The sequence below is a fragment of the Ochotona princeps genome, chromosome 18 (genome assembly GCF_030435755.1).
Source record: "Ochotona princeps isolate mOchPri1 chromosome 18, mOchPri1.hap1, whole genome shotgun sequence".
In the NCBI taxonomy this organism is placed as follows: domain Eukaryota; kingdom Metazoa; phylum Chordata; class Mammalia; order Lagomorpha; family Ochotonidae; genus Ochotona; species Ochotona princeps.
The window spans coordinates 30,222,215-30,241,742 of NC_080849.1; the positions used below are offsets into that span (position 1 = coordinate 30,222,215).

At 42.7% G+C, this 19,528-nt stretch overlaps 1 protein-coding gene across 6 annotated transcripts in view; it reads right to left on the minus strand.

The window, feature by feature from the left end:
* Positions 1-19,528, minus strand: part of MAPRE2 (microtubule associated protein RP/EB family member 2) — a 152,474-nt gene that overhangs the window by 55,028 nt on the left and 77,918 nt on the right. For 5 of the 6 annotated variants that reach the window (XM_004579551.4, XM_004579550.2, XM_058676758.1 and 2 more), the window contains one exon: positions 13,408-13,535. The exons of the other annotated variant lie outside the window; for it this stretch is intronic. In XM_004579551.4, the coding sequence (XP_004579608.2) occupies positions 13,408-13,535 (128 nt within the window). The remainder of the gene's footprint in view (positions 1-13,407; positions 13,536-19,528) is intronic. 6 annotated transcript variants of the gene reach the window in all.

Genomic DNA, 19,528 nt, shown 5'->3' on the forward strand with positions numbered 1-19,528 from the left:
AAGCTAATTACATATTCATCAACTCACCAATTTATTATGGCAAGAGTATGTATAACATATTTTTAAACAATTAAAAATATATATTGTTTAATTAACTGTGGTCATCCTAAAGTAAAACTGATTGCTAAAATTTATTTCTCTGAGAAACAGTTTTTTTTTTTTAAGATTTATTTATTTTTATTGGCTGCAATGACCAGAGCTGAGCTGAGCTGAAGCCAGGAGCCAGGAACTTTTTCTGGGTCTCCCATGCAGCTGCAGGGTTGCAAGGCTATGGGCCATCCTCTGCTGCTTTCCCAGGCCATAATGAAGGTGCAACTGGGACATGAACTGGTGCCTGTATAGGATCCTGGTGGTCACAAAGTGAGGATTTAGCCACGAGGTACCATGTTGGACCTGGAATAGTTTGATCTTATAAAACCAAATAATTTAGTTGGTAGAGACCAGAGAAAGATCTGGAAAAGCCAAGAAATATACAAATCAACTCTAAGTTCAAAACTATAAGGCGTGTAAAACCAAGTTCGGTTCACTCAACAAAAATCCAAGTATAGAATATCCATTATCAAATGGTTAAAGTCAAATCAAACTCCTACAAGAATATTCAGTCCTCACGGAGCCTAATTTCCAATACTGCAGGCTTAAAGTAAGAGCTCAGGGACTCCAAGACTTTGTCAAGCTCTGAACATTGAAGATGCAGTGCTCATGTCTTGTTGAAGGTGATCACCAAGCACAGGGGCAGGTGCCATTTGAGATGACAAAGTCAGGACATTCGAGCATAGACTTAGAGGTGTGTTTGGAGAAGTATAGGCTGCAGGTAGGGGGGTGCTGAGAGTACATGCTGGAAAATGGACTGCACCCAGACTGCCCAAGTCTTTAAAAGCCAGAAAGGCAGCAGCTCAGCTTAATCAGGTAGCTGGGGGCAACCCATGCCCATTTCAGTGCACAAGAGTCTTTCAGAAGAGGGTCTAAACTGTCATTTTTTTAAAGATCTAATTTTCAGGACATACCTATATGTAGGCCAAATTAAGAGTGAGAATTAGGATCTGGCATGCAGTGGAGTGGGTACAGCTGCCACTGGCAATGCCAGCATCCCACATGGGTGCCAGTTTGAGTCCCAGATGCTCCGCTTCTAATCCAGTTCCCTACTGATGGCCTGAGAAAAGCAGCAGAAAATGGTCCACCTGCTTGGGCCCTGTATCCACTGTGGGCGAACTGGGGACTTGGAAGAAGCTCCTCCTGGCTTCAGGATGGCCCAGCCCTAGCTGGCCATCTGGGGAGTGAACCAACAGACAGGAGATCTCTCTCTCTGTCTCTCCCTCTCTTTGTAACTCTAAGTTTCAACCAATTAAAAATAAATAAATAAGAGTGAGAATTGAGTTTCCATTGAATCATTGCCCACATCATTTTACCATCAGTTAGCATATGCCAGGTTACTATATGAATGCCAGGTACGGTATATGATGCAGCTGCTGATAGTCAACACAAGCCTACAGGACTTCCTTGCAAGTCTTTTTTTTTTTTCCCCTCATAGAGGTCACTGAATCTGGGACTGGGAACTCCAGGTCCTTTCTGAGATATAAGCCCAATTCGTTCTTCCCAAGGCTTGCAGAGCAGAGCTCTTCCCTGTGGGTTCTCAGTCCAGTCCATCATCTCTCACTCATCCCAACAGTATCCTCACATTTCCTCATGATCCTCACTGCCCTGCCCCCCACAGCTGCCTGAGCAGATGCCTAGTGGCTAGAGAAAGCTCAGACGGTGGGAGGGGCACCAGAAGCAGTCCCCTCAACCTCTGCTCCATTAAGGAGGAACATACAAGTCCACACACAACATCATGACGCTGTAAAACATGACAATATTGTTCTGGAATGCTGGTCTTTGATCTTTCAGGTTAATTCCAGGACACTATGGTTTCCAAGGATTCTAGTACTGTAAGGAATTCAGGGATCCAATCACATGGCAGTGGTAAGAATAAAAGAACAAAAACAATTAGAGAGAAAGAAGAAAGGAAAGCAGCAGTCAAGAATTTCCGTGTGATTCGGGGGGGGGGGAGGTGTAGGATATTTTAACACACTTGTCTGTGACTTTCAAGTTCACACACATGTACACTTTCCTTATAATCTGGCTCCTTGTTTAGTGTTTTAAAGTCCTCCGATGAACTGCCACACAAATGCCATCTAGAAGAAATGAGAGCACATGAAGAGTGTCCTTGGGGGGAAAGTTAACGGGACCTGCAGGAAGCTGTGCTGCATGGAGCTACATCTCCACACTTGCCGCCGTCAAGCAGAGAGCCATAAAAGACAGAGTGTTCCCAGCTGGGGAGGAACGCAGTCCTGGAAGGGAAGGGGCACGTACGGAGAGGTGACTTGCGATCTGTCAGAATGACGTCATGGTTTCAGGAGAGAACACCCCCTCTGCAGGGCAACGCTTATTTTAAGAGTTGCCAAGAAATCCAATTATTCTGTTCTCAGCTGTGTGTTTCCGACATGCCCACACCTGGCCGTGATTTTTGACACTCCCTTTTTTATACTGCCTGTGTGTCTAAAACATTTAAAGACATTCGGGAGGGGAGGGTAATCTTAAAAAAAAATTCTGTTTCTGAAGAGCAACAGACTTGCGGGGGGGATACCTGGCTTGATTTTCTTGTGTAGGAACTGGACAGTCTCGTAATATTTCAAATATTTCCAAGTACACACTGCCTGATACTGTTATTAACCATCCAATAGTGAAACAGGCTAGATGCTGAATTTGCTCGGGCACCCTGTCCTACCTTAGGTTTGTATTTGGATTAGCTGAAGAGCAGGTACTAATGGGGTACTCTAGATAGTAATAAAGAACTCTGAGAGGGGCCTGGAGCGATAGCCTAGCGGTTAAAGCCCTCGCCTTGCACATCCTAGGATCCCATATGAGCTCTGGTTCTAATCCCAGCGGCCCTGCTTCCCATTCAGCTCCCTGCTTGTGGCCTGGGAAAGCAGTCGACGACGGCCCAAAGCCTTGAGACCCTGTACCCTCATGGGAGACCCAGATGAAGCTCCAGGATTGGCGCAGGCTTTGGATTGGCGCAGCTCCAACTGTTGTGGTTGCTTGGGGAGTGAATCAGTGAGTGGATAAAAAGAAGATCTTCCCCTCTCTTTCCCCCTCTCTGTATATCTGACTTCGCAATAAAAATAATCTTAAAAAAAAAAATAAAAAGAACTCCGAGAGCAAAGGAATATGTCTTAACTGGGTATGATTTATTGTTCCCTCCCTGTTCCCTCCCCCGCCTCTTTTTTTGGATATTGCTGGAACCTCAGATTCTAGCCCAACATCTGATACACTGTGGGCACCTCCTGAGGGCAAGAATAAATAAAACAATATACTGGATATCAAAATGATCCATTTACTCAAACCATCACCTTCCTCTTTATCGACTGAATTCTATCCATATTAAGAATCTAGTTTGAACAGCATTTCACTTCAGTTCAACTTTATAAATATTTATTGATACCCACTAATTTTGCATAGCTGGCCAATGACCCAAACATGGGCAAGACAAAAAGGTTTTCTAGAAGAAAATCTTTCCGTTCTTTGGACAGCTTATTTCAAATTTGTGTAGGAACTGGACAGACTTGTAATAATAATACTAAAAATAATCTCCTACACAAATTATTTCAACTTATTAGTCGAAGCATTAATTACGACTCCTGCATGGACTCCTAGTCCGTGTGGCAGGTGGCGCACACACGCATGCACACGCCTGAAACCCTCACCTACCCTCTGCCTTTATTAACTTTTTTTCTGCCGACAATCTCCTTCAATAGAAACTCTTGGTGCTCAGAGAATGACATCTCCCAGAGCTGTTCTGCTACGCTGGCTATGGGATCTCACATGGTTTGGCTTGTATTTAATTTAGTTCTCTCCTTCCTGGCAGGTTGGTGAGTAGCACCTTCAGACTCGGGACGCTGTCCAATTCATCCTTCTACTGTGCACATGCAGTGTCTACTATCCTATCTGCTGCCAGTTCCGGAATTTCTGGATGGAAACGTTTTGGGAACTGTAGCCTAGAAAGGAGCTTGGAAACAGATATACAGGAAGAGAGCTAGATGGAGAATGGGTGATGTTCTTCAATGTTGCTGATATTATCAGGTCCCCTTTTGTAAAACTCAGAAAACATCACCTCCTCGCAGTAATGGAGAGGTCTGGAAGCTCTGAGGAGGCCTCTTAGGAGTTACTGCAAAACAGGGTTATGGACCTGAATTAAGTCTATGGAAAACGACGACACCTTGGTGTCAACGACAATCCTAGATGATGTTTCATTTTCCTTCATGGCACAGACAGAGCATGAAGATGTGCAGTCTTCTCAGGAAAAGGCTTGTTGAGGAAGCCTGGGTTCACACGTGTGGGGCTCACACGCTGGGAAAAGCCTTCACGGGCACATGTGAGCCTGTCTTGGCTGCTGGCTCTGTGGTCAGGAATTACTCGAGGCAGCTGAAAATCTCCTTCAAGACCAGTAAGATCTTAGAGTCATCTCCACTTGTCCAGAATGGGAAGAAAACAGGATGCAACCAGGGAGGAACAAGAAGAACATGGAAAAAGAAACAGAGGTTTTTCTCAGCCCATCTCTTTCTGGAGGCAGAGCAAGGAAGAATTTTATGAGCCTGGGACCAAATGCCTGTGTGCTTCTCCCGGTATCTATCTTTGGTAAAAGAGCTCTTAATAAGGATGACATTGGGAATACTCTTGCTGATGGTAAAATTACCCGACATGCACCATTTCTTCAACTAGAATGCAGAGAGGGGAAAGGGGCTCCTTTTCTATCCACCCTGATCCTAGACTGGATGTTTAATGGACACCTGAAAAAAAGATTTGGGAAGACTCAGAGAGCCACCCACAAGAGCAGTGCACACAGCGAGCCCCCACTGCCTGCACAGCTGCCATTTTTCTTTTCTTTTTTTTTTTTTGAAAGATTTTATTGTTATTGGAAAATCGGATATACAGAGGAAGAGAGACAGAGAGGAAGATCTTCCATCCGATGTTTCACTCCCCCAAGTGAGCTGCAATGGGCCGGTACACGCCGATCCGATGCCGGGAACCTGGAACCTCCTCCGGGTTTCCCACGCGGGTGCAGGGTCCCAAAGCTTTGGGCTGTCCTCCACTGCTTTCCCAGGCCACAAGCAGGGAGCTGGATGGGAAGTGGAGCTGCCGGGACCAGAACTAGCGCCCATATGGGATCCCGGGGCGTTCAAGGCGAGGACTTTAGCCGCTAGGCCACGCCGCCGGGCCCACAGCTGCCATTTTTCAACAACAGAACACACTCTCGACCCAAGAAAGCTCACGCTCCACCTACGGTCAGCCAGCTTGTCCTCCCATACATACAACAGGGATTAGAAGAATTCCTGTTCTTCTTTCTTATGGAGTTGTTATCAGAATTAGAATAATCCACATCAAAAGCATGCTAAAAGGGTGACAGAGATTATGACATTACACTCCTAAGATATAAGACAATGTATGATGTACCTGGCTAAAACAATGAAAGCTACAAAAACGCAGGGGCCTGAAGTGGACTGCTGCAGATATGAGACACTGATCTCGCAAACGCATGTCTTAGAGTTAGAGGACCAGGAACGTGATCCCTGGATTCCCACCAGCAAAGAAAGGGTACGGACACATTCCGGAGATCCCGAAGCTTATCTGTTGAAAAACATGTGAGAGGTTCTCCAGTTCCAAAGTCCTTCCTCAGATAAACACTAGAGATGCTTAAGTAACCACAAATTCATTTACAAAGGGAAATGACTGTTTCCCCCAAATTCACACTCTTCCTGCTAAAATCTTCAGATGTTTTAAACCAAAAGGGAGTAAAGGGAAAGACAACATGAATACAAAATATCTGATATGGAACACATCAACCATATAAAGTAACTGATGTCTTGAAAAAAAAGGCAAAATAACTTTGAATGTGTTGGAGCCTATAAAGTTTTCCGGTCGAGATTATGGTTTTTATATATCTTGAGGAATGATTTCAAAATAGACACACCCTCATGTGCTTTAAACATCAGCAATATACCACCAAACAAACAAACCAAAACAAAAACGGACCAGGCTTGAAAGCTGTCTGTAATCAGAACTATGAACTGCAAATAAACCGTAAGATCTACCATGACCTTGAACTCCAACAAAGCTTCTCAATGCCTATACTGGGGTCAGTGGGGTCTGTCCATAATAATGGGGGAACTTCTGAGGTTCACTGATACTCACCAGGACAACTGGTATTCACAGGGGTCCCCCGGACACACTCTGCTCTCCTTATGGCCCATCCCATGATACACTGCAGCATTTTCCCCAGAGAGGTTAGCAATCGTACCATTGTTTTCCTGGAATATCCCACGTGTTCTCTCTAGGCTTACAATCACACACCCATTCACTGCGTGAAACACAACACAGATTCTTGCTACAGCGGACGCAGTAGGGCCTGTGAATTAGGGACACACTGTCAGAACTCTGTGGATTGCACTCATCTGTGACATCTGGGGATTTTCCCAGGGACAATAGAGAGAGATCAAAGTGTATGATGCAACGAAGGGTACTGCTTTGTTCAAATTTCTAAAGTTAATTGTGTGTGTGTTTGAGTGTGTGTGATCTTAAAAAAATTACAAAGGCAATCATTACTAGCTTAAGTTTCTAATAATACATCACTGATCTGCTTTGTTCCTCTCTAGGTTCTATATGAAGTTCCTAGTGATTACATGTTCCTTGATTTTTCATTCAGTATATATACTGTCACGCTTCAACAAAATAATTACAGTCCAGGTGATCGAGTTTCCCTAGCTGCTATTGCTTTTTTTTAACTTTCCCTCATTTATGGCGTTTATCACTAGCCAGGAGTAACTGCCAAGAGCAAAATACCGTTCTCTTCCTGTGAAAAATGCAAATGAAATCGCATAATACCCATCACTTAGAGACCGGAGCAGTCATCGCTGAAATCTGACTTCTTTACGGAATTTAAAAATCTCTGTCCCATTCCTCCCAAAGCAGCCAGCGAGTCTATGGTTTCCTGAGAACATCCCACATGTGTACAGAGTTGCTTCAAACAACCAGAGTAAAGCTAATTCTCACATACCCCTATGATGAGATCACCAGGAAAATTCTGCGTATTTCTCACAGAGAAAACAGCATGAACCTAATGAAGCACACGCCTGTTGCTAACTAGAATTTCCATGTCACCAGACAACGGCTACCCTGGCTTGCAGCGTGTGTTGGAGGTGAGCACTCCACGTGTCCTTCTACAGAGCAGTTACCCTGTCTCAAGAGGGGAGAGTGCATTTTGGAGGTGTTCCCACCCCAGGGCCATGCTAAGACATCCAGCAGCACCCGCCACTCCCAGAGAATCTGAGTGAATGTCATTCCCACCGACTCCCTCCCTCCACCCTGCTTTGTGCTCCTCCTATGCACTGTCTGGAATCAGCACTCTCCAGGGTGGTCTCGAGTCTTCTGAAGCACGGGACCCTGTTGTATGGAGTTCTTGGAGACACATGAGGACGATACCCATGTCTTGTTCACTCTCCAGTCCCCAGGGCTTACCCCAGAGAAGGTCTTAATGATATTAAACTGACAATCACATATGAATATAGAAATGAGGTAGGTGAAGATGGGGTTGACTACTTGCAAAATCTATCATCCATTTATGGAAGAATATGGGGCAGCACCAGGGGGTGAAAGCACACATACTTCCTTCCCACCTCCATGGTATTTATAACTCCAAAAGTCAGAGCAAACAAACAAAAATCGCCAACAAAAACAGTAACTGTTTATGTTACCTTCAGTAGCAATGTTCTAGATATGTCAGTCAATAAACAGATTCAGAAGGGCAAAAACTCTGTCATATTTTCTATTCTACTAAAAAATAGACTCCCTTTGAACTAGTGCAGTATCTACTACTGTAGAGATATTGGGGTATCTTACTCTCTACAGCAATTGACTCGAGACTGCACCTGTTCCTTCCTTACCCAACTCACTTGTGTCGCCCTTCTTTCCTGCTCAGTTGGTAGGCTGAGCCCTAGTCAAATGATTTTAAAAATCAACTTACGTCAAATAAAATTAGAGAGAAGGATTATCAGCAAAACCAACCAAACAAAACCCTTACATAATGCTTCACATGAATGAATAATACTCCAGGATGGTACACTTACCTAACAATAGTAACATAAATTGAGATGATTCAATTTTCCTACAGAAAACAACAGTCTATGATTCTATAAGGCTAGGGATACTTTGGAGCTTACAGACACCAATGGAATATCCTTACTTGGTTTCAATACCAGTGAGTCAACAAGAGAAGCCTTACTAAATTTAGACCCTGAGCTGATTTCATCACCAGCCTGTCCTTCCAACAGAGGTCTCTGGGAGGAGGCACAGGGACACCACACAGGCTGGGATCGACCTATTTACCAGGAGCAGATCCGCAGCCAAAAATGGTCACAAAAAGCACTGTTGGGCTCAGGAAGAGCTGCCATCAAGCCAAAGCTGGGAGGAACCATCCCAGAGGTCTCTGCACATCAGATGGCCACACCTGTGAGAATCCCAGAACATCCTGCTAACCCGACACCCTTCCACAGCCGTCATGTACCCAGAACGGTAAGTGCGACTGCAGAACCATTCCCAAAGGAAGAAAATACCAGCAACTGGACCCAGACAAAGCTTGAAACTACATATTGAAACAGAATCAAAATCAAATCCTGATCACTTTTTAAAAGCCAGTCAAGAAAATATCCAACTTTCACATCTAAAAATGGGTTAATTCAAATGATACCTTGTTAAACTAGTAAAAGGTTCAGGACCACAACTGATCTGTCAACCAGTGATGCGACAGTCAGGATTGAGTGGCAGTAAGGGCAGTGACCACCGCAGATGTGGACTCTATCCTGGCATTGTCCTAAGTAAGGCAGATGTTTGGGAGGGAAGATGGACAGAGAAGGGCAGGTTGCACTAGCCTTGTGAGAGGTGGAACAGTCACAGCCGGCTGCTCAGCTGGCCAGGAGCTGATGGTGACCCAGCACCAATCCCAATGACTGCTTCTTAGACTGAGTCGAGGGAAGACAATCTGAACACAGAAAAGTGGAGTCAGAACAGGCTCCCCAAGAGGCCTGGTCCACTATGGCTGGGGAGCTGCAGGGAGGGAAGACGAGGAGGAAAAAGGAAAAATGTACTTTTTCCAACTGCCTTCCTGCTGCCCTCTGCATTTTTCCCCTGCCTCTTTGTCCACAATAGCCAGATAGCCACAACTGGCTATCTTTATTATCACCTCCAATAAAATATCTAAAGTTGCCAAAGCTGTTCCTTATGGATTGCTATTTTGTTTCTGTTTTTTTTTTTGTTTTTTGTTTTTTTTACATGGAGGGAGAGAGGGTGGGGGTGGCGCAGAGAAAGATTTATTCCTTAGCTGGTGACAACGGTTGGGGCTGGGTCAGGCCACAGCAGAGAGATCCATCTGGGTCTTCCACATGTGTGGCAGGAACCCAGCATTCACTACCTCTCAGGTTCTGTACCAGCAAGCGGCTGGCTTGGGGAGTGCAGCCACAAGATGGGGACCCAGGGTCTTCAATACAGGATGTGAATGCCACCAAGATCACATACCCAGTCTTGTTTGAAGGACTTTTTTTAGCACTGTGCTATTTATCCTCTTTACTTCCTCACAAAACATCCAGAAGACTGATTTAAGCTGGTATTTAAGCAACATCCCCTTTCCCCTTCTCTCAAAGTGCTATACATTTTATTAAGTGAATGAATGAAAATACAATGAAATACTTATCAGTTAAACATCCCTGATATGATATGTGACTCAACTCTCCATTTCACTGTGGGAAATACAGTTATTCATTCCCAAAACAAATACAGGTGAACGGTATATTGTCACAGCACTGCAGGAAGTAGCCACATCTACTGATACCCCTCTCTCATCTGTACAACATATTCTTCTTTGCTTGAAACTTAAAAGTTACCTTTTCACATGAAGTAAAGACAAGCTAAACATCTAGTCATGTAACTCAAATGCGATGTTCAAAAGATTTTCATTAGGTTAGCTCCTTGGGTAAAATCACAGAAGAGAAGACCACAATTTTCTGCAACATACTCTCAACTGTTTCTCTTCTCTTCCTGTCCTTCCTAAAAAGGAGGACTTAAAAGAAGCAAGTGGAAAGGTAGAAAATTCTGAAGAAAATGTAACACCAAAGTGGTAGTAATTCAGCTGTTTATGAGCTGAAAAAAAATGGATGTCAGTTTTGATACTGAGCTGGTGGGTGATCTCTCAGTTGGAAATCAAAACAATAAACAGCACATAGTGCAACAGGGAATAATATCAGGATGAAGAACTGGCAGGGCTGGCATTTATGTCTTTAGGAAAGAATAAAACGTGATGGTGTACCCCGACCCCCTCCAAATCAGTTTTAACATGTGGAAGCATTACGTGTGTTTTTCCAGAGTAGGCCACTGAAAAAATTCCCATACAATAAACTAAAAGGAATTAAAATAAACATTAGAGAAAAAAATTCACCCAAGAACACTGATGATTCATACGGATTCTGAAGCTAAGTCACCTAAGCCTACAGTATTTACTTCTGTTCTTATGCTAATATCACTGTGCTAGGTTACCTTAAATGTCTGCTAGGACAATGAAGGGTATAAAGAAATAAACTTATTAATAAATAAATAGAAAGACAACTTCCTCTCATGAAATGCCATTGCTGAATATATATAAAAAAAGCCACAGATTAAATTATAAATAGGGAATCAGTGCCAGGATAGGTTTTAGATCATTTAACTTCACTTTTAGTGGTTTGAGGCTTCTTGAAAATGTACAGCAAGCTCTAGGGCACAGGACGTAAACTTGCAGTGCTTGTTAAATGTGGATTTCTAGGCTCCACACCCAAGAGGACTGATTCAGAAGATCAAGGATCCCATACATCTGCTTTTTTAGTAGCTCCCAGATTATAAAGGCATATGGCTGTGTCAAGCCTGTGATTGTAGAGTGAAAAGAAAGAATGTCACTGCAAAAAATTACATATAAAAAAAGAGCAGAGAAAGGAATAAGGAAGGAGGGGGCAGGGGATAGAGGAATATAGGCAGGATAGGGCATGAAACGTATTTTAGAGCAGAAAGCAACCTTTAAATATATTTACTCTTTTGAACCAATCAACCTTGTAACTTTGGGTAGCCAGTAGAGATATCTGCAACAGTGCGCAAGACCACCATACCTGGTAGTAACATAACTACAGATGGCTGTAAAATACACAGCAATGCTTTCAGCTAACTGTACAAGAATCCTTCACAAATAGTTTTCTTGACTTGCCTTAGGAAAAATGCAAAGGATATGCAAACAAAATTATGTATTGTTCATCAAAATTCACTACCATAATGAAAGCAAATTCTAATTGGCTCTCTTTTCACTTGTTACCCCAAACTTACCAAGTATGTAATACAGAAAGCTCCTCATGGGTTCCCTGGGCATTCAAGACTCACGGCAATTTTCTCTACGGCTATTTCCTTTATCCTCTTCCTTCACGGGTCTCTCCATAATCAAACCCAGTCCCCTCACGCACATGCACACACACCCACCAGTGGGTGAAAACTGCTTTTCATTTATTCCCAAAATGGTATCAGGTGCTGGGTAAAAGTAAATCCAGAAATGTGCCACAGAAATGTGGCATGTGTCATTAACAAAGGGATCCTATTAACAGAGAAACTTTTTTGTTTTGTTTTTGCATCAAATTTAAAATAAAAACACCAGAGGGCTCCATTATGTACAGCAAGAACTATGCAATAGTTGAGTGGAGATGTGAGGTTGGGTCAAACACAGTAAGAGTTGTTTCTGAAAGTAACTTCTACAGCCACTTCAGTAGACTAATATCCAAGTGGGGTTTACAACAACTCCATGGAAAATGTGTTTGGAAAAAACTGTGCATGCATTTCAATTTTCTATTGTACCAAGAGTATCTTTTCATCTCATCTTCCAAGAAGTTTTCTGAAGTACTCTCCTATACCTGCGGCATCATCACAGTCTAAGAGTTGGTGAATTAGTGCCCATTTCTGACCTCATAAATCATGAACTTCACATTTGAGCTGTAGACACAGAGATGTGGGATGGAATGTCTGGGTTCTAGTGACCCTGTCTTTCTCATAGCAAAAAAGACCAAGGTGGGGACAGACATCAATAGCACTAGAATGAAGTTGTCTAAAGTATTTTGGTCAAATCCAGAAATTGTACCTGATTTCAGAGTGACTACTGTTTCCCAAATTCTGATTACGCTGCATGAAATCCTCTTTACGTACAATCCAGTGGGAAAGAGAGCAGCATGCCCACCACCACTGCTGCAGCCACAACGCACAACTTCTTTGCAGCTGGCTCATGGAATTACAAATGCATATAACTCAGTCATGTTTTCCATTATTCTGTTTCATTTTCACATCAGAGCTAGAGGCAGAAAGGGAACTCTCTTACCCACTAGTTTCAAGGAAGAAAATACTGCTTTCCAACACCACACTATTTCTTTGATAGATACTAGAATTTAAGTATGGCACACTTTTTATAACGTGGCCCCACTTATTCACTGAAGTTGACTTCTTTCATACAAGTTGAACTCAATATGCAATCACTGCAGACCCATTCTGTATCAGATAGGCCCTCTGCAGGCATTCAACCACAAATATAAAATCAAGTCCAGCTCTCAAGAACTCTCATTACCTTGCAGGAAGCAGTAGTCAACCACTATAATACTGTGCAGCATGTGTATTCTAACAGGGATGGGCACAGCACTTTGGAAACACCAGAGGATGTGGGGAATGCTTTACAGAAAGGATGGAAGGTAAGCTGGATTTTAAACTGTGAACTCATTATATCACAAAGAGAAAGAAGGGGAAATGTCTCTTTAACAAAAGAAGTTCTTAAAAAAAAAAGTAGTGGACGCAAAAGGGAAGCAGTCTTCAAGGACCCGGGAGTACGGGGTGGAGGTCGAGAGGAGAGCTGCAGAGGATGAACTAAGAAGGTGAGTAGGTGGCAGCCACAGCAGAGCAGACAGAGCCACATGGAAACTCTGCATCCTATCCTGAAGGACTCAGGGGAGGCTAATGGTTTTTAAGGAAAGGTATTACGAGATCTAACCTGTTTTACGAAGAGAGCGTGGTGGCCAACTGGGATGATGGGAAGTGGACATCTAAAGAGAAGGCCCTGCAGAGCTTGGCAGAGCCTGTTCATCACATACTGGGCGACTCTGTGCTCTTGGATGCTTACCCACATGTCTTTCCAAATGTTCTACATTCTTCACTTTCATTATCAAAATATGCTGATATCTTTCCCATCCAAAATATGCAACTTGTGCTTAGTAAAAATCACATTCCACAAGAGAGTAAGCATTTAAAGAAAATGTTAAAAAGATAATCTCTTACCTGAACACAGCTGTTCCACTTTTGTGTAGTTTAACGATACTATGTCATTAACCCATGCAATGATGTCATGTCTGCTCATAGTCTCTTGGGTTATCGAGGTAGAATACACGTTGACTGCCATCCCCCAACTAGAAAACAACAAAAAGACTTATTTACCAACAACATAAAAATGAACCCAGATCAGTAAAAGACATTAGTCAAGGTCAGAGTGACTGGCCAAGCTCTCGGGGATACAACAACCTTCTTTGGCTAACTCCTTTGATGTTTCTGTTTTACATATTTGCCATATGATTAAATTTCATGTATTTTTCAAGCAGTACCATGCTACATCTTCCCTAAATAGACCCAAATGTTACTTGGGTTCTGAGATTCCCAGTTCATAACACAATTGAGCTTTCCTTTGATTGTAAATCTGTGTGTGATGTTAAAAAGTTGCAAGGCCTCTGACAACGCAAACCAGGGTGATCTTTGGTTTTGTTTAATTATTTCATAGTAATTTGATTACGAGTAGTTGCACACATCTGTAGTGGTCAGTGCTTTAAACATTTAAACTTGGACGAAACGTGGTAGTTTTCCTAATTTTGCAAAATACATACGTAAACACAAATGTATTATATATGCACATTAACTTTTATTTTGTAAAATTTCAAATTCATGCCAAAAGATAAACAGAATAACAATGTTTATTTCTTGTTTTAAACAACTATCACAAGTTGACCAATCTTGTTTCATTCACACTCCCATTCGCTCCCTTTTGCCAATCCCAGCCCTGGGTCCCTTTAAACCAGATTATTTTCCAGTAAATACCAGGCATCACATCACTGTATCTACACATATTTTAGTGTGAGTCTCTTAAAAAGACACTACAGTCTCCATCTCCTGCATATTCTTACACCTAAAAGCAAAGATAATTACTCAATATAACTCACTTTGCATTATAATGTCCTAAAGTTTTGTTTGTTTGTCTGAATCCAGGTTCAAAAAGGTTGATATACAGTAATTTCTTTAATTTGTTCTTTATGCTTTAGTATCCATAGATTTTTCTCTCCATTTCTAGCCTTTCTGTGAAACTTTTGTTCTTACTGAAGAAGCAGGGTTATCTGGTACAGTTTCCACTGTTTGGATGTTGTATGCTGCATCCCACCTGTATGGTTTAACATAGTCTGCCCTTGTTTTTCTGCAGACTGGTAATTCCATCTAGAGACTTAATTTGATTCAAGTTCTAACGGGGTGAGGAGCAGTAAAAAGGAGGGGAAGGGCCCAAGACAATTTCACACAGTGTTTGCACCGCTATCAGGAAGGATGTGTGGTGCTGGAATGACTCCGTTCCTCCTGCTGTTGGTCACTGATAGCTGCCTGGATTCCATTACTCATTAGAAATGTCAAGTTGGTGCTCTACTAGGCGTTGTTGCTTTGTTAGCTGGCACAATTTTACAAAGAGAAATTCCCCTTGTAGGTAGAGATACTCTAAGAAAGGCAGGATATAGTCCTCCCCCACCAGTTTCCAAACAATGTGGTAGCTCCCTAACACTCTCTAAGCATGTCCAGTGAAGTCTTTATGAACTCACTGCATTTACATCCAATGGCTTACAACTCTCCCAGGTAGTTCTATACATTTAAGAATTCTGGGACTCTAAATGGCGTTTTCTATGCAGAGGTGGCCAAAATGGTTCATTCCACTCGGGCTTTAAAACAGGTTGGAAAACCAAATTAATCAAAACTGTGATTCCTGCTCTAAGCACCAAGGTTTTCAAGAGCTGTGGAAAGTTGGCTTCTGAGTTCTTTTGACAAGGTCCTAGCAGTCCTTGAAACTGCCTTACTTTCTGGTGTGACAATATAATCCAGGTTCAATTTGTCTTTTCTGTCTTATATCCAAAACCAGCCTTATACCTAAGGGCTCTTAATTTGTTTTAGTAGCAAATAGACTTGTTGAGACACGGGAGTAATATCTTCAGATATGACCAGATATGGCAGCAAAATCTATAGCTAGGCTTTACACAAAAATCTACATAGTTAGTCTCATTAAAGCAATCACATTTGCTTTGTATTTCAAAGCAAATGAAATGAAGGTTTTATTTCTAAATAATAAATAAACATTGGCACCCACATCTCTAAATTTGCTTCTGAAAAGTTCAAACAATGTCAGCATTGGAATCTCTCAGAATGTGATTATAACTGCTTTTCTTCATTAAAGGCTTTGAAAATTTTCTAATAACTTCTGTTTCCCTTGTTAAACAAAACCATGTGCTTTAAAAATCAAGCCAATTCTTATCACCTGCATACATTTTAGAAATCTTTGCAAGGATGAACAATTCAAAAATTATGACATTTTTGGATGTAAGTCTCATATACTAGCCTGGGCATTTGAGCTTTCTTGATAAATCCTTGGCGGGGATGAAAATCTTTTGCATTACAGGCAATGTGTTGATGGTGACTGGTATGTCAAGGCACAGAATTATACAAGATGGTACCAAACCCAACTGAGATGGAAGTCTGGCTCTGGCTGATTCCAAAAACAAACAAACAAACAAACAAACAAACAAAAACAAGAAACCTAAGTGCAAAGCAAAAAAGACATCTGTGTTTTACAAAGATAATCAAGCAAGTCCAAACAGTTTAAAATGGTCAGTGGATACAGAACAGAAAGTAGTCTACAATAAGAGGCCAGGTCAGAGTGTTCGGACAATTGTGAAAAAAATCCATGAGGTGTGCTAGCATTGCGGCCTAGCATGTAAAGCTGCTGCCAATAATGCTGACATCAGAGAGGGGTGCTAATTGGAGACCTGGCTGCTCCACTCCCAGAGCACTCCCTGTTAATGGCGTGTGAGCGCAATGGAAAATGGTCCGAGTGCTAGAATTCCTCCACCCACATGGGCTACCCTGAAGAAGCTCCTGGCTTCAGCCTGGCGCAGCCCATCCCAGCTATCACAGCCATCGAGGAGTGAACCAGCAGGTGGATCAGATCTCTCACTCTATCTGTCCTTCTTTCTCTCTGTAACTCTGCCTTTCATATAGTAATTTTTAAAATCTTTAAAAAATCCACGAGAACAAGGAAGCAGGTCATTTGCTGCTGTGGGTCAATGAATCACACTTTATTCTTTACTGATAAGGTTAAGCTCCTTCACAGGCTTGCGGCTTACAGTACAAAGGCAAGTAAAGGCACTATCTGCTCATGCAGAAGACCAGGTCAACAATGAAAAGAGCCCCTCACTTGTGCTTTAGAAAACCTCTGGTTAATCAGTTACTAGTCTCACCTCTCTAACCTTGGGTGCCCCTTCTCTCACACAATTGCACTCCCCAGAACCAGGCAGGCAGAGCAACCACGAATTAAAGCATTTGTGAGAAAACTCCACAAGAAGGCAGACCAAGAGAAAGAGGAAACCAACAAAGGCCAGGGTTATTTTTAATGAGTTCTAATTGAAACAGTGATAACTGCTTAAATGACATGATGACATGATGGCTCAACTGGCAAGCCCTATCTATTTCAAGTGCCAGAATGCCTTGTGGACACCAGTTCATGTCCCAGCTGCTCCAATTCCCATCCAGCTCCCTGCTGGTGGCCTGTGAAAGCAATAGGGATGGCCCCAAGGCTTGGGACTCTGCACCTACTTGGGAGACCTGGAGTAAGTTCCTGGCTCCCTGACTTCAGATTGGCTCGGCTCTGGCTGTGATGGCTATTTGGGGAGTGAAACAGCAGATGGAAGATCTTTCTATCCCTCCTTCTCTCTGTAAGTATGTCTTTCCAATAAAAATATATAAATCTTTAAGAAAAGAATTCAATGTTGACTTTAACTTCATAACATCAGAATCAATGTAGCTATTCTCTGTTAATCATCTATGGTGACTGAAATTTCCTCATACCCATCTTTGCTTCCAAATTTTAGCATGGATACTTCTAACCCACGGCGGAGTTTTGTTAGACCCTAGTCAAGCATTTCAGGACTTGTGGCTTGAGAGCTCTGGTCTCGACTCCCTGATCCTCTAAGCAGAAGTGGCAGTCTGAACCTTCACGAAGCCAGAGAATGATGAACACAGAAAGGGAATTCTACTACTGCTGTGTCCTGCAGCCTTTGCCCTTTCTAATTCCTTCACACTCAGCACAGGAACAAGGTCAAACATCCAATCCTACATCATCCAAGAGACTAAAAACATTTCCAGGAGAAAATTCACACTTTTTAAAATATATTATACCCAAGTGAGAGGATCTCAAAGTAGACCTGGGCCTTTTGTGGACACACCCTGTAAACAGCAGAAGATTTTTATACTTTCTTGTGTCTGAATCCACAGGATTGTATAAAGGCCAAGACACCTGGCCCTGCATTATCTGCAGAATGATGTGTGGGTTATGCAAGTTGTTTTCACATCAGCCCAGAGTCAAAGCGATCCTATGCTTACATTTCAATCCTTGAAAAACCCAAGCAGGACGCTTGACAGAATCAGGAATTATATTGCTCCCATACAAAAGTGGATGCTCAAGGTGGTACAGGTCACATTCCCCAGGAACTGGATGTCAAACACGCAATCCAGGACTCCTAGCCCTTGAGGAGACTGCCAAACACATGAACGAATTATTCCACTGATGAGAGAAATCTGTAGCAATTCAAAACTAAAATTTGAAAGTTTACTGAATGATTGCCCGAGACTCCATCTATAGTAAATGGCTAGGAGAGGTGAGGCCACGTCAAATGCTTCTGAATGAAGAGCAAAAGCACTGTGTGGGGCAGGTCTTCCCGTGAGGATCTTCAGCATGACCATCGCAGGCAAACAGCCTGTTCTTAGAGAGGCTGCCAGCTGGAGCCAGGGGCCTGGCACTTCTCCTTGTGCTGTCCTCGCAGAGAGGGAGACCAAAACACTGGCCCCAAGCTGTGGCTTTCGGTCAGAATCTTGTCCAATCACTGGTTTAAGATTCATGAAAGTGAGAACTAAGAAAGTAGAAGAGAAATGAGTGTTCTGGCCTCAAAGCCCTGGGCTGTGATATCTACCTATCTTTTACTTTTTATGAACTTGTTTTATTGATTTAAAACAGCAGGAAGAGAGAGGGGGAGGAAAAGAAGGAAAGGAGGCACAAGAGAGGGAAGGGGGAGCAGGAAAAGAGAGGAAGGAGGGCAGAGAGAGGGAGGAAGGAAGGAACGAAGAAAGGAAAGAAGGGAGGGAGGGAGGGAGGGAGACAGAGAGAAAGAAACAGAGAAGTGAGGGAGAGAAATGTAGATCTTGCTCCCATCTGCTGGTTCACTCTCCAGACACCCATAGTATCCAGGACTGGGCCAGACTGCAACTAGGAGCCCCAAGCTCAGTCTCCCATATGGGTGGCAAAACTCAAGTACTTGAGCCATCATGTGTTGCCTCCCAGGGTGCACAAGAGTGGGAAGCTGGAACGGACAGTGAATCTGACACTTGAATCCAAGCGTTCTGATGAGGTATACCAAACAGCATCTTAACCACTGCACCAAATGCCTGTCCCTATCTTATTATTTGAATTTTACTTTAAATGAATTTGCATTCATTGTTACTACTAGAAGAAGCTACAAAAACACACAGTTTCCCTTCTACGGGAAACGTACAAATACACAAAGAAGCAACGATCCCTCCAAGCCAAGGGCTGATCCTGGCTCATGTGTGAACAGTGAGCATCACACACGGACTTCAGGAAAAGCGCAGCCTGGGGCTGGGAGTCAGGGTGTGCATTTTGTTCAGAGTCATCTTGTATTCAGCACTTGGCAGTGGTGCTGGGTGGAGAGGCATAGCAAGTTTCTGCTCTGCAAGTTATTGAGCTATACAAATTAGACACTGAATTTCTGCTTACTAAAACAAATGGAATTTCTGGTGAGTCAATGAGATTTGAGTTAGTTTTCTAAGCAAAGCCTGTGTAAAGCCTTGGCAAGTCCCAAACTGTGGAAACCAAAATATGACTATCACCTTAACAGTTATGGGCCCAGAACACAATTAGAAGATACTTTACAATTTTGTTTAAGAACAAATTGGGGCAAAGTGTGAATTTCTGCAAAGGAGGCATGGTCTCTTTTAAACTGGACAGATGTGTAAAATGTCACTGCTAGCATTGTTGGTGTACTAACCAAAATTATTTCTCACGTAATTTATTTTGCGTCCCTGCCCTACCCAC